Raw genomic sequence first — 14,701 nt, 5'->3', positions numbered from 1 at the left:
GTGTTAAAAGAAAAAGAAGTCTAGGAAAGTATTGGGTGGAAATATTTCATACTGTTTTTGTGCTCAACAAACATTATTATAAAGCACTTGAAGCCATTACTCTTGGGGAGGCATGTACATGCAAAAAACTCAAGGTAAGATTGCCTATGTCCTTATTCCACGAGAAAATAAATTTGTTGTTTGCTAGTTATAGCGATCATTCAATGACAAATATTGATGAATAATGATGAACAACAAATACCCTAACTGGTACTGAGAGAAGGGGGGGGGGGGGGTGAATCAGTACAGACAAAAACTTCTCCACAACTTATCAAGTTAAAACAATGCTAACCGGTTGTCTTCATCACTGAACTTAACCATGGCAATACCGGTTAAACATAGTAAGACTTCAGACATCTAAACTAGTAAAACTGTATACTTCAAATAACATTCAACACTTGATAACTACTTCACCAATATATATATGCATGTGTTGTATCAATAATACCATAACCATTAGCTTTGCATGCATATTCACCTAAACAAAGACTGCTTAAACATCACATGAAAAATGCACAGCTCATGACACAGATTTTTCACGTGGAAACCCAAATGGGAAAAACCACGGTGGTGATGAATACCCACAAGCTTGTTTTTGAACTCTTTTGAAGCTCGCTCTATTAGGAGCCTAGTTCGGTTAAAGACTTTACAATAAGGTTCTGTTAGGAACCGATCCTGTTAAAGATCACCCAGTTAAGGAATGGCTATATACCCTGTTAAAGGTTACCTTGCTAGAGGATTTGAAGAACTCAATGATCTTGAGTCATCTGGTTAGAGGATTTACAATAAGCCTGTTAAAGCTACCCGGCAAAGGGATTTTCCTACTGTTGAAATGGTTAGAAGACAACAGGTAAAGCTCTGATCTGATAACAACACTACATGCTAAGGCAGATCCCTTTCAGTTCCTCTACTCTGCAATCACACTCTACAGTTTTCCATTCACTGGTTTGGCAAGTATCTCATCACTCGGATACAAAACACAACATTTGCCAACACTTACAATATCAAAACTCATCAACCTTATAAACAACAATTAGGTCGGTAGCATAAACCCTAAACCCTAAACATTTTAGGTGTACAATTATAAGCGGTCCAGTACTGACCGTTCAAACACTTTGCATAGAATAAAACAATCTCAAACAGATCACAAGTCATTTTGCATCGTCCATTCTTCATCGCACATGGAAATCAGTAACCCATCACGCTCTCTTCACATACCGCTAAGAAGAATGTTCATTCCCGAGGTAGACATTTAATGCAATCAATCGTCACATGCAAGATCCTCAAGGAAATCCTTCACATGCACAAAACTGACGTGGCATCTCGATCTCATCCTTATCTCTTAGCTAACTCATCACACAATGTCACCGGTTGCATCATACAAGCTAGATTGCCAAACCAGAAACCCTAGAGCTGAGACTACCAACCGCTAGTCACACTTAGTGAAACCCTGACACCGGTCCACTTCATCTCTTCATACCGGTTCTCCTACTTGAACATCAATAACAACTTCTTCCAATCTTCATACCGGTTCACCTGTACTTATTGCCATCAATGACAACATACATTATCATCATATCATCATATGCCAACAATCTCCCCCTTTGGCATTGATGGCAATACTCAGTGTAGCATTGGAACTATAACAGATATCTTCTCCCATATCATACATCATAAGATATCTTCTCCCCCTTTGATAGCAATGCCAAAATGGAGGCACAAGCTTCCATTCTCCACTATGCTGCTCCCCCTATGGAGTAGCATCCTTCAACACATCAATCCTGAAAGATTTGACACTGTAGTACCTGACTGGTGTGGAGCACAAAATTTTAGTTTACTTCATGAAGGGGCAGAACCCCTAATTCACCTCTCAAATAGGTAAATGTAGTCTTCGGTAAGGGCTTAGTGAATATGTCTGCTAGCTGCTCCTTACTGGAAACATGTTCTAATACAACCTCTTTGTTTGAACCTTTTCTCTCAAGAAATGATACTTGAGCTCAATGTGCTTTGTCCTAGCATGCAATACCGGATTCTTGAAAATATTGATTGCACTTGTGTTATCACAAAATATACTCACCGGTTCAGATATAGGTACTTTGAAACTATCCAATACATGTTTCATCCAGATTGCTTGGGTGCAGTTCATAAATGCTGCCACATACTCCGCTTCAGCTGTAGACTGGGAAGTACAACTCTGCTTCTTACTCGTCCATGAGATTAGTCTTCCACCAAGAAAGAACACTCCACCGATTGTGCTCTTTTGGTCGTCCACATTACCTGCCATTCAATCTGCATCGGTAAATACTTTGAGATTAAAATCACCATTGTATGGATACCACAATCCATAATCAACTGTCCCTTTCAGATATCTAAGAATCCTCTTGACTGCTACCAAGTGGGATTCTCTTGGACTTTTCTGAAAACGGGCCACAATGCCCACTGCATGAGCAATATCTGGTCTGCTGTGTACCACATAGTGCAGCTTACCGATCATTGATCGATACTCCTTCTCATTCACCAACGCTGAATCATCTTCCTTAGTCAATTTACAGTCGGTCACCATCGGTGTACCAACCGGTTTGCTCTCCTCCATGCCAAAGGTCTTCAATACCTCTTCGCCATACTTGGACTGGGTAATAAAGATACCCTCTTTCATCTGCTGAATCTGTAGACCAATGAAGAACTTTATCTCTCCAATCAGAGACATCTCAAACTCTTTCTTCATTTCATCTGCAAATGCATGGCTCATTTCATCATTCCTCCAAAGATTATGTCATCTACAAACACTTCACAGATCAGAATTTGATCACCTTCAGATTTCAGGTAGATGTTGGCTGTCCTCACTTGTTCTCTGAAATCCTATCTTCACAAGATGAGAGTGTAACCATTCATACCATGCCCTTGGTGCTTGTTTCAATCAATACAGGGCCTTGTGTAATCTACACACCATGTTACTATCTTCTGATAAGGCAAACCCATCCGGCTGCTCAATATACACTTCCTCTTCTAGGATTCCATTCAAGAATGTGGACTTCACATCCATCTGGTATACCTTGAATCCCTTAAATGCTGCAAATGCAAGTAGCATTCAAACACCTTCCAGTCTAGCCACTGGGGCAAAATTTTCTCCATAGCCTTCTCCCACTTCTTGAGCATATCCCTTGCATACAAGTTTTGCTTTGTTCCTTACAACTGTGCCTTCTTCATTCAGCTTATTCCTGAAGACCCATTTGGTACCTATGACATTCTTGTGTTCCGGTCTGGGTTCCAAAGACCATGTTGCACTCTTTTCTATCTGGTCCAGCTTCTCTTCCTTTGCCTTAATCCAGTCTTCATTTGTAAGTGCCTCTCTAGAGGTCTTAGGCTCAAATTCAGAAATCATGCAAGAGTTTTCTTTCACCTTTCTTCTTGTGAGCATCCTTGCATCTTTATCTCCTATGATCTGCTTCGGATCATGATGTAGTTTCACATATCTAGGAATGACTCTAGCTGGTTTTGCTTGCTTTTCCTCTTCTTCTCCATCTCTTCTTCACCTACTGCAGCTTCTACCGGTACAGGAACACTGAGGTCTTTGCTTATTTCTTTCTTAACCGGTTCTTAGAAGGCTACACCTGGTTCATCTTCCACTTGCTTGCTGCAGGTTTCCTCAGGCTCCTTAGGGGATTCATCAACCCTGACATTGATACTCTCAACAATTTTCCGAGTCCTATTGTTGTAGCACTTGAGAGCTTTGCTCTTAGTGGAATATTCCATAAATATTCCTTCATCACATTTAGCATCAAACTTGCTTAGATGCTCACCTCTCTTGATAGAACACTTACTGCCAAATACTTTAAAATAACTCACAGTGGGAGTCTTCCCGGTCTAGTACTCGTAAGGGGTTTTAACTTTACCTTTCTTGATGAGTACCCGGTTCATAGTATAGACTGCAGTGCTCACCACTTCTCTCCAAAAAGTGTGAGCAACCTTTCCTTGGATCAGCATTGTTCTGGCCGCTTCAAGTACAATCCTGTTATTCCTTTCTGCTATGCCATTTTGTTGTGGTGTCCTTGGGGCAGACAACTGTTTCTTGATTCCGTTCTCTTCACAATACTTGTTGAATTCATCAGAAGTGAATTCACCTCCTTGATCAGTTTGTAGGCATTTTATCCTTTGACCACTTTCCTTCTCTACTAATGCTCTAAAGGCTTTGAACTTTCCAGATGCCTCAGACTTGTCTTTCAAGAATGCGACCCACATCATTCTTGAGTAGTCATTAGTAAGAATCATGAAATACCTATCTCCCTGAATACTTCTAGTTTTCATTGGACCACACAGATCAATGTGCACAAGATCAAGTAAGTTCTCTACTGAAAAAGACTTACCTTTGAAAGTTGAGGAAGACATCTTCCCAAGTTGACATTCTCTGCACAAAGAATTCTTCGGTTTGTTCAGCAAAGGCAATCCTCTTACTGCCTTGATCTTACTGGCTTTTACAATATTGTCAAAATTCATATGACAAAATCTCCTATGCCTTATCCAACTATCATCAAACTTTGCCATCAAACATTGACTAATCTTGGCATTCAACTGAAACAAGTTACCTCTGGTCTGCTTACCGGTGGCAATAAGTTCACCACTCTTTACAATTATACTGCAGACTCCACCTTTGAACTCCAGAATGAGTCCTTTGTCATTTAGTTGAGAAACACTCAAAAGGATATGCTTAAGACCTTCTACCCAGTAGACATCATCCGCACTGCTCTTTCCATTCAGTGAGATGGATCCTTTACCTTTCACCAAGCATGGTGCATCGTTGCCAAACCTGACAACACCTCCATCATATTCTTCCAGAGACGAAAACTTTCTCCGGTCACCAGTCATGTGGTGAGAACAACCACTATCAATAATCCACTCATTAGAGTTGTCAATGCGAGAGACAAGGGCTTTCTTGTCAGACACTTCTTCCTTTACAGCTACAAACACTATGTCTTCATTCTCTTCATCCTCAGATTCTTCATCAGTAACACCTTCATCAACTGCAACAAGACAATTTCTCCTACTTCCTCCTTTATACTTTCTAAACCTCTCCGGTTTATCCTTATTGTCATTGTTAGGACAGTTAACAGCTATATGTCCTATCTTATTGTAGGAAAAACATTTTAAAGGAAGCTTACCTTTGTATTTTCCGGTGCCTTTTGGAAGTCTCTTGGCAAGAAGAGCTTCAAACTCCATCAGAATCTCTTCATCATCCATGTCTCTGCATTGCCTGGATTCATAACTGGTACTTACTTCTTTTCCTTTTCTGGTTGGTGCAGCAGATGCTCTAAAGGCTGACTCAGTCTTTTGAACACTGCCATCATAGCTATTCAACTCATATGTTGTCAACTTTGCAATGATAGAGTCTAAGGATACCTTGGTTTTGTCGATAGACCTTAGCTCCTGGATAGCATCAACTCTGATTGCATAGACCGGTAACAATGATTTCAAAACTTTACTGACAACGGTGGCATTATCAATTGTTCCACCAATGCTCTTGATATCTCCAACCACAGTCTTGATCCTTATGCCATATTGCTGAATGGTTTCTTCTTCAACCATCCTCATGTCTTCAAATTTTCCTCTAAGACTCTCTTCCTTAGCCTGCTTGACATGCTCATCACCACCATAAATGGTTTCCAATGTGTCCCATACATCCTTAGGAGTGTCCTTATCTTGTACATCAATGAACTCAATATCGGACAGGCTGCTAATAAGGGCTTCCGTGACTTGCCCATTTTCTTGAATCTCTCTTTTCTGATCATCGGTTAGAGTGCTAGTGGGAATTACATAGGCATTCTCAACATAGCTCTAGTGTTGAGCACCCAAACTTTTGATATAAATCTTCATTCTGTCCTTCCATATTTGAAGTTATCTCTATTGAACTTAGGACCTTCCCTCTTCATCATTAAACCAAGATCTTTTACCTCAAGCGGTTAAGCTTATATCACTCAGGACCTGGAGTTGCTCTGATACCAATTGATGAATAATGATGAACAACAAATACCCTAACTGGTACTGAGAGAGGGGGGGGGGGGGGGGGGGGGGCGAATCAGTACAGACAAAAACTTCTCCACAACTTATCAAGTTAAAACAATGCTAACCGTTTGTCTTCATCACTGAACTTAACCATGGCAATACTGGTTAAACACAGTAAGACTTCAAACATCTAAACCAGTAAAATTGTAAACGTCAAATAACATTCACACTTGATAACTACTTCACCAATATATATATGCATGTGTTGTATCAGTAATACCATAACCATTAGCTTTGCATGCATATTCACCTAAACAAAGACTGCTTAAACATCACATGAAAAATGCACAACTCATGACACAAATTTTTCATGTGGAAACCCAAATGGGAAAAACCACGGTGGGGATGAATACCCACAAGCTTGTTTTTGAACTCTTTTGAAGCTCGCTCTGTTAGGAGCCTAGTCCAGTTAAAGACTTTACAATAAGGTTCTGTTAGGAACTGATCTTGTTAAAGATCACCCGGTTAAGGGATGGCTATATACCCTGTTAAAGGTTACCTTGCTAGAGGATTTGAAGAACTCAATGATCTTGAGTCACCTGGTTAGAGGATTTACAATAAGCCTGTTAAAGCTACCTGGCAAAGGGATTTTCCTACTGCTGAAATGGTTAGAAGACAATAGGTAAAGCTCTGATCTGATAACAACAATACATGCTGTTGATTGTAATTAGGGAGTTATGGCGGATTCCAATTGCCTTGGGCAACATTGGAATCCGCCCAAAGGGTTGGCCCCTCCTTCAACGTATAGGGCTGGGCCCTCTCTCACGACACTTCATAAAACCCCACGCTACATGCAAGATAACGTGCTCACATGAATAGGGCCGACCCTATCTAATAAAGCATTTTCGGTTAAAGAGATACAAATAAATTACAGGTTATCAATTTATCATAGGCCGACATAAATGGATCTTGCATCACATATAAATAAAGACACATTCACCTCATTCAACACACAATCAGTACATCCTTCATGCGAAATATACATCTGCTAATGATGCGAAATACACATATGCCTAATGATGCGAAGTATACATTTGGTTAATGCGAAGGTTGGTGAAGGAACTTATGCGAATCATTCTTGCCATTTGAAGAAGCAAACATCAAATTCATACTGTCACAAGGAGGGCGAGCTGTTCCAGAATTAAGGTGCTAGGGTTACTGATCAGTTTCAAGCATAAGTGCAGACGTAAGTACACCAAAAGTGCAGATCTAGGGTTTGAGCCCGAGTGCTGGTTGGTGTGTTTAAGGGGCAGACTTGTTGTTGATTCCATCAGCCCTAAGAGCAAACATTTCAGACATCTTCAAGTACTTGAGATAAGTGTTGTAACTGTTATATGAATATAATCCATAATCAGATTTGAGGATCTTTTCTGGCTAGGTTTTTCCTCCTAGGAGGTTTTCCTAGGGTAATTGTGTTTTTGTTCTTATTTGTTCATTTCTATGCTATGCCTAAATCTAGCAATCTCTAAATTTTACAACAAACAATTTAATTAGAAATTAAATTCTGATTTCTAATTTTTACATTAATCTGAAAGTATAAAATCAACACATGCTAAGGTAGATCCCTTTCAGTTCCTCTACTCTGCAATCACACTTTGCAGTTTTCCACTTACTAGTCTAGCAAGTATCTCATCACTCGGATACAAAACACAACATTTGCCAACACTTACAATATCAAAACTCATCAACCTTATAGACAACAATTAGGTCGGTAGCATAAACCTTAAACCCTAAACATTTTAGGTTTACAATTATAAGCGGTCCAATCATGACCGTTCAAACACTTTGCATAGAATAAAACAATCTCAAACAGATTACAAGTCATTCTGCATCGTCCATTCTTCACTGCACATGGAAATTAGTAACCCATCACGCTCTCTTCACATACCGCTAAGAAGAATGTTCATTCCTGAGGTAGACATTTAATGCAATCGATCTTCACATGCAAGATCCTCAAGGAAATCCTTCACATGCACAAAATTGATGTGGCATCTCGATCTCATCCTTATCTCTTAGCTAACTCATCACAGAATGTCACCGGTTGCATCATACAAGCTAGATTGCCAAACCGGAAACCCTAGAGCTGAGACCACCGACCGGTAGTCACACTTAGTGAAACCCTGACACTGGTCCACTTCATCTCTTCATACCGGTTCTCCTACTTGAACATCAATAACAACTTCTTCCAATCTTCATACCGGTTCACTTGTACTTATTGACATCAATGACAACATACATTATCATAGAAAATTGCAACCAACAAAACACTACAACTATTTTTGTCTTTAAAGTGACAAGAACTTCAAACACAAAACAAATTGCCACTACATAGAAAATTTACACATATAAAGATGCGATAGGAACTACCAAAACTCACCAGAATAATACAACTTATTCTCACATGGTTAGACTTTGACAAACAACACCTAGAGAAACAGGACAATTGAACATAATTTTTTTTCTGCCTTATATAAGAGGATGAATACAATTTATTTACTACAATCTAACTGCCAACTACACAAACCCAAAACACTTCAGTCTAATCTTTCTTCTCCACCATTCTATCACTCCTCTAGGTAACAAATCCCACGTGCATCTATGCTTTGACAAGCATCTCCTTCCACCTCGATCCTCCCTCTTTGTTTGGCATTTGTCTCTTCTTGGTGTTGCTTGTTTAGTCTGATCTCCCATGCTTCTCACCCATTTCAATCTCTCTTCTCCTACTCCATTCACCTTGGATTCTATCCATGCTTCTCAATTGGTTTTCCCAACTTTCTCTCAAATCCTTCTTTTGCCTCTCTTTTCCGTTTATACATCGTTTTCCTTTCTTATGGGAAACTCCAACATCCCCAACCATATCAATCAATTTTGGTAAAGCAAGAGGTTCAAAAGTACGAAAATTAAGTTTCATCACAAACGAGCATGCGGGCCAATGCTCCTGCATCAGGCTCCCCTGGAGACAAACAAAATCATGTGCTCCTGTGCATGATGTCATCAATGGAATGACACAATAGCTTTTTGTCAAGAGAGTCTTTCTCATCGACCCCCTAGGTATGCACAAGCGATTACCTTCCCGTAACACAAAATCAATCCACGATCTTCGGCCTTTGTGGATAGGACTGTTGTAATATGCATATGACTCCTTGGTATCAAGAACATCCACTTTCTGATCCTTTTCACTTTCAAAACCAACATTATGTGCCTGGACATGCGATGTCAAAGCTGTGAGCTCCCACCAATAGGCATGATCTGCATTGCAATAAGCAGGCTCTCTCATGCAAGGATTAGAGTATCCAAGTTTTGTTGAGATATTCCTTTTGTCTTGTTGATTATACCCTTTCCTCTCCAATCTGTTTTTAGAAAACTTGAAATGCTTCACTTGTTGATTACTAGTCATGACATTTCCAAGTAAGTCCTCATCTTCATCATATTTGTCATCTTCAGAAGTGGAAGCATGAACAAGATTTTCTCCATCATCGGACTTTGAATCACTTCGGGCACCATCTTTCATCAAATCATCAAGGTGGCTAAAGGCTTGAGCTTTCTAAACTCTGAGAATTAATATTTTTGTCATTTTCTATCACTTGGTAATCTTTTTCCTTAACATCTGCAAAATGTTCGTAGTCTTCATCATCATCATCATCATTCTTTTCTTGTCCAGTTCCTATAGTTGCAACATAATTAGGAAAATACTTCCTTTCCAAGGCATCCATTCTACTTGCACTCGTTTCCAGTTTTGCACAAAGCTTTCCTTTCTCCACCTCGTCCCAATACTTTTCCCAAGATGGGATTATCACAGGTCTTCTCATGACACATCTCATCTTTCCTGTCAAATTCATCTTTCGTCCTCAAAGATTCACATGTCCCTCACAAACGAACTTTCACTCACAATCTTATGCACTCTCTTGTGTGTCCTTTACCCTCTGCAGTCATATGTCTCCTATCACCTGCAACGAGGTCTTATAGGGTTCAAGCCCTTTGCAGTTACAGATTCCTTCTGCAACAAATCCCTTCCAGGGTATACTTGAGACACCTCCATGCTTCTTCACTCCCAGATCTTGTAGCTTTGATACCAAACTGATTTAAGTCGATCACCAATCCAACAAAACATTGCAACTATTTTTGTCTTCAAAGCGACACGAACTTCAAACTTAAAACAAATTGCCACTACAAGAAAATTTACACTCATATAAAGATATGATAGGAACTACCAAAACTCATCAGAATAATACGACTTATTCTCACATGGTCAGACTTTGACAAACAACACCCAAAGAAACAGGAGAATCGAACACAAGCTTATTTTTGCCTTATATGAGAGGATGAACACATTTTATTTACTACAACCTAACTACCAACTACACAAACCCAAACACTTCGGTCTAATCTTTCTTCTTTGCCATTCTATCACTCCTCCTTCAGGATACAAATCCCACGTGCATTCCTACTCTAACAAGTGTCTCCTTGCACCTCGATCCCCCCTCTTTGCTTGACATCTGTCTCTTCTTGGTGTTGCTTGTTTAGTCTGATCTCCCATGCTCCTCACCCATCTCGATCTCTCTTCTCCTACTTCACTCGGCCTGGATTCTATCCATGCCTCTTGATTGGTTTTCCCAACTTCCTTCCGACCCCTTCTTCTGCCTCTCTCTTCCGTTTATACACCGTTCTCCTTTCTTATGGGAAACTCCAACTTCCCCAACCATATCAACCGATTCCAGTAAAGCAAGAGGTTCGAAAGTACGGAAATTAAGTTTCAGCACCAATGAGCATGTGGGCTGATGCTCTTGCATCACAATGTTTTTCAGTCTAGTTAAGTATCTTCATTGTTATTTGATAATATGTGATGTCCCCTTATGTTAATACTCAAGAATAAGGGAACAATTAACTTGAAAATCAATTGCAAGGGACTTCTTTCAAAGTTGAATGATCTCAGCAGGTAATGCTCATGGGAACTAATCTTAGTTCCGGAATGGGACATTACAGCCCTCCCCACTCAAGATTGCTTGTCCACAAGCAATTGAAAACTTAGCCATTTCCCAAATAAAATACAAAGTATACATGTGAATATATGGAACAACATGAAGTATACACATGAATGTATGAAGACACGGAGAATAAACTTAAAAACACGGAGTATACATATGAAAACACGAAGTAGACACTGAATATATTTGGATACAAGCATACAGATGTAGATATAGTTCACTTGGTCCACAAGAAGTAGGAACATCCAACTAGGACCAGATCCTTCCCTTGGGCCAATCAATCTATCATTTCATCCACGAGAGGTAGGAGCGTCCAACCACGATCTGAACCATCTCTCGGAGTGACCAATCCACAAGAGGCAGGAGTGTCCAACCAGGACTAGAACCATCTCTTGGGCCAAATCAGTTTATTCACAAGAGGCAGGAGCGTCCAATAAGAACCAGAACCATCTCTTGGAGTAACAAATCCACAAGAGGCAGGAGCATCCAACCAGGACCAAAACCATCTCTTGGGCCAAATCACTTTACTCACAAGAGGCAGGAGCATCCAATTAGGACCATAACCATCTCCCGGAGTAACCAATCCACAAGAGGCAGAAGCGTCCAACCAAGACCAGAACCATCTCTTGGGCCAAATTGCTTTACTCACAAGAGGCGGGAGCGTCCAATCAGGACCAAAACCATCTCTCGTAGTAACCAATCCACAAGAGGCAGGAGTGTCCAACCAAGACCAAAACCATCTCTTGGGGTAATCAATTTATCACATAGCCCACAAGAGGTAGGAATGTTCAACCAGGACTAGATCCCTCCCTTGGGGTAATCAATTTTTCTACAATTCACCATAAATCTCTTCCACAAATCTGTTGTAGAGTCTTATAGAATCTAATCATAAGACTGTCATAAAGTATCCACAATCTCTTCTCATAAGTTTGTTACAAACTCTTCATTGACTCTACCTTAGATCTTCATATAATATTCTCTCTCAATCTGGTGTATATATTATATACTTGATTGTCTTTTTCACACACAATACACATGTTCAACAATCTCTCATAGTCTCATTTGGGTTTTGCCATATTTTTGGACTGAGTTATATATTGCTTCTCATTGATTAAAATGCATAATCGATTTATCCTTAACCTGTAGGCTGGCAGGATCATGCTCTGATACCACTTGTAATTGTTTCCTTATTCTCGAGTATTAACATAAGGGGCCATTGCATAATAGAACAGAAGACAAGAGGTTATAGGGTAATGCACAGGATATGATCAGCAGATTCGTTCCTGTAAAGTGTATCCTATTTCTTATCAATGGCGTGGTTCATCTTCTTATGGACATAGACTTTCTCCTCTCTGGCCATCCTCCCCAGCCACGGGCAGATTCACATTACGAGATTTTTCACTAATACAGGGTTTCCTTGGCCTTGGATGTTTGATGTGATCCTTGAGGGATCTGCTTGACCTCTTGGCCCTTGACGCCCCCTAATGAGCTCTGTCAAATCTTGTATTAGTCCCTTCACAGTGATCAATGATGGCACCGGTGGCTTAACCATTTCTATTTCCTCAGCATTTGCTCTTTCGGGTTTGTGTTTACCTTTCTTGGCTATATTGACTAGTTTCTTAACCACTTATGTGGTTGGTCCCTTCTTGTTTCATATTTCTTTGCTTTTGTTCTTCCCCTTTGTGAGGCTTTTCTAGGTTTCTCTTGCTAGAGCTTTCTGTTGTAAACTGCTGTATTCACGAGTTCCATTTACCTACTTTTGGTCATTAACATAATTTCTTCCTTTTCTCTCAAGACAATTCAAGTGTACGGCCAAAGTGATAGGGTAAGAACCTGTATCATATGATTCATGATGCTTAGACTAAATTTTTTTATTAGGTTTAGAGATGAGCTGTATGCTGTACAACGTTTCAGTTTTACGGTTACCATTAAGGGAGGGTATGTAATGGCCATATTACACTTGGTTATGATAGTTATATATTACTTGACAATTAGGATGTAATTGAGAGTTACATAATCCAGTTGGGAAAGAACAGTACAGGCGATAGAGACTCAAGCATAATGTAAATAACTATTCTGTCTTCACTATCTATTATTAATAGTGTCCAATGTTATCCTTTATAGGCTTTTAATGTTAAATTTCTAATGATCGCATTCAGGTCAAGATTTGTTCTCAAGTATGCACCCAACACTCCATGTCAAGACTTCAATTCTATTTGCAAATATTTTATTGCTTTAGCCAGTTGAGTATTTTGCCATGGTTTCTCAGGAACAGTAACCATTTGAAAAATATAATGTTGTAAGACAAATTTTGCTATTTTCATTCTTTTTGAAGTTTTAGTGGGCAGGAGACCCAACATATACTTCTCTTGAAAATGGCATTATGTTCTTTGATTTGTTAATAGATTCACTATCTATTTCTTCAAAATGTAATGGTGTAAGACGAATTTTCCTATTTTCATTTTATTTGAGGTTTTAATGGGCAGGAGACCCAATATATATTTATCTTGAAAATGGCATTATGTTCTTTGGTTTGTTAGTAGATTCATCCTCCATTTTGGCTTATTGTTTTCTAATTATAATTCTAGTCACTGAAATCAGTTTTTCTTAGTTGGAGTCTGTAAACAGAAATCTTGAATCTTACTATGATGCGTGGGAGAAGTTCATTGGCTCATGGATAGTTATCGAAGTTGATGAACCACATTGGGTCTATAAATGGCGTCTACAGGTATATCTTGGATTTCTTGGACAGGTTCTTGTGATAAAAGTTTTTCTTTATATTTGTTGAAGTAGATTGTTTTGAGTTGTATCTTGTATTGTGGCAGGCTGAGATTGCAATGAGAGAAGAAGGAAAGCCTGGAATGTCTGATGAACAGGTATTTTCACACCCTGAATATTTAGATTCAACATTTAATCTTACATGAAATATATATTTTTTTAGAATTAACATGTTTGCATCCTATAGATTGCAGATTTTGTCTCGAGATATATGCCGGCTTATAAAGCATATCTACCTCCTATGTACTCTGATGGACCATGTGGTTCAAAGCCTGAACATACTCTTGTGGTCAAAATTGATGAACATCGAAATCCACTTAGTTGAAGTTGTTTGAAGTTAATGCCATTGGATACATCATTGAAAACCATTGTACAACGTTTCACCCCAGTAAATGCTAATCAGGGTTCATGCTCATGCTTGCCAGTAAAGTACTTGGTATCAAATATCATTGTGCATAATGGAGGCAATAATTTTTTTTAATACATGGAATATTTTTCATTTTTTGAACATTTTTTTAAGGTTCTATGCAATGATAGGCTTTCGTGCATCTGATTTGGCTGTAACGGAAAGGCTAATGTGCATTTGATGCTACATAATTATTTTTTGAGACGTGTTCCATAAATAAAATTAAATCGAAGGCTTGCAAAATTGGCAGAGGTGTGCACTGTGTACAATGAACAGAAGTAGATCCTCCAGAAATGACAGCTACCAAGATCTGCTTCTCGTCTTGGACTATCTCACCTAATTCCAAATGTCTAAAATATTAAAATATAACAACTCTACAAGGCCAATAAGACAAACTTTAGGATTCCCCAATCAACCATTTCCATTAAGCCCACAT

General features: G+C 39.2%; 1 protein-coding gene across 1 annotated transcript in view; it reads left to right on the top strand.

The window, feature by feature from the left end:
- The window catches only part of LOC131079764 (D-glycerate 3-kinase, chloroplastic), an 86,542-nt gene extending 72,173 nt beyond the window's left edge, over window positions 1-14,369 (top strand). Inside the window, exons 9-11 of the mRNA XM_058017807.2 lie at window positions 13,693-13,809; window positions 13,907-13,957; window positions 14,047-14,369. Coding sequence (XP_057873790.1) covers window positions 13,693-13,809; window positions 13,907-13,957; window positions 14,047-14,184 — 306 coding nt within the window. The 3' untranslated portion in view covers window positions 14,185-14,369. The remainder of the gene's footprint in view (window positions 1-13,692; window positions 13,810-13,906; window positions 13,958-14,046) is intronic.
- The last annotated feature ends 332 nt before the right edge of the window (window positions 14,370-14,701 follow it).

Source organism: Cryptomeria japonica, chromosome 6 (genome assembly GCF_030272615.1).
Source record: "Cryptomeria japonica chromosome 6, Sugi_1.0, whole genome shotgun sequence".
Lineage (NCBI taxonomy): Eukaryota > Viridiplantae > Streptophyta > Pinopsida > Cupressales > Cupressaceae > Cryptomeria > Cryptomeria japonica.
Note: the sequence above shows the minus strand (reverse complement) of the source record. Positions and strands in the feature narration are given on the sequence as shown.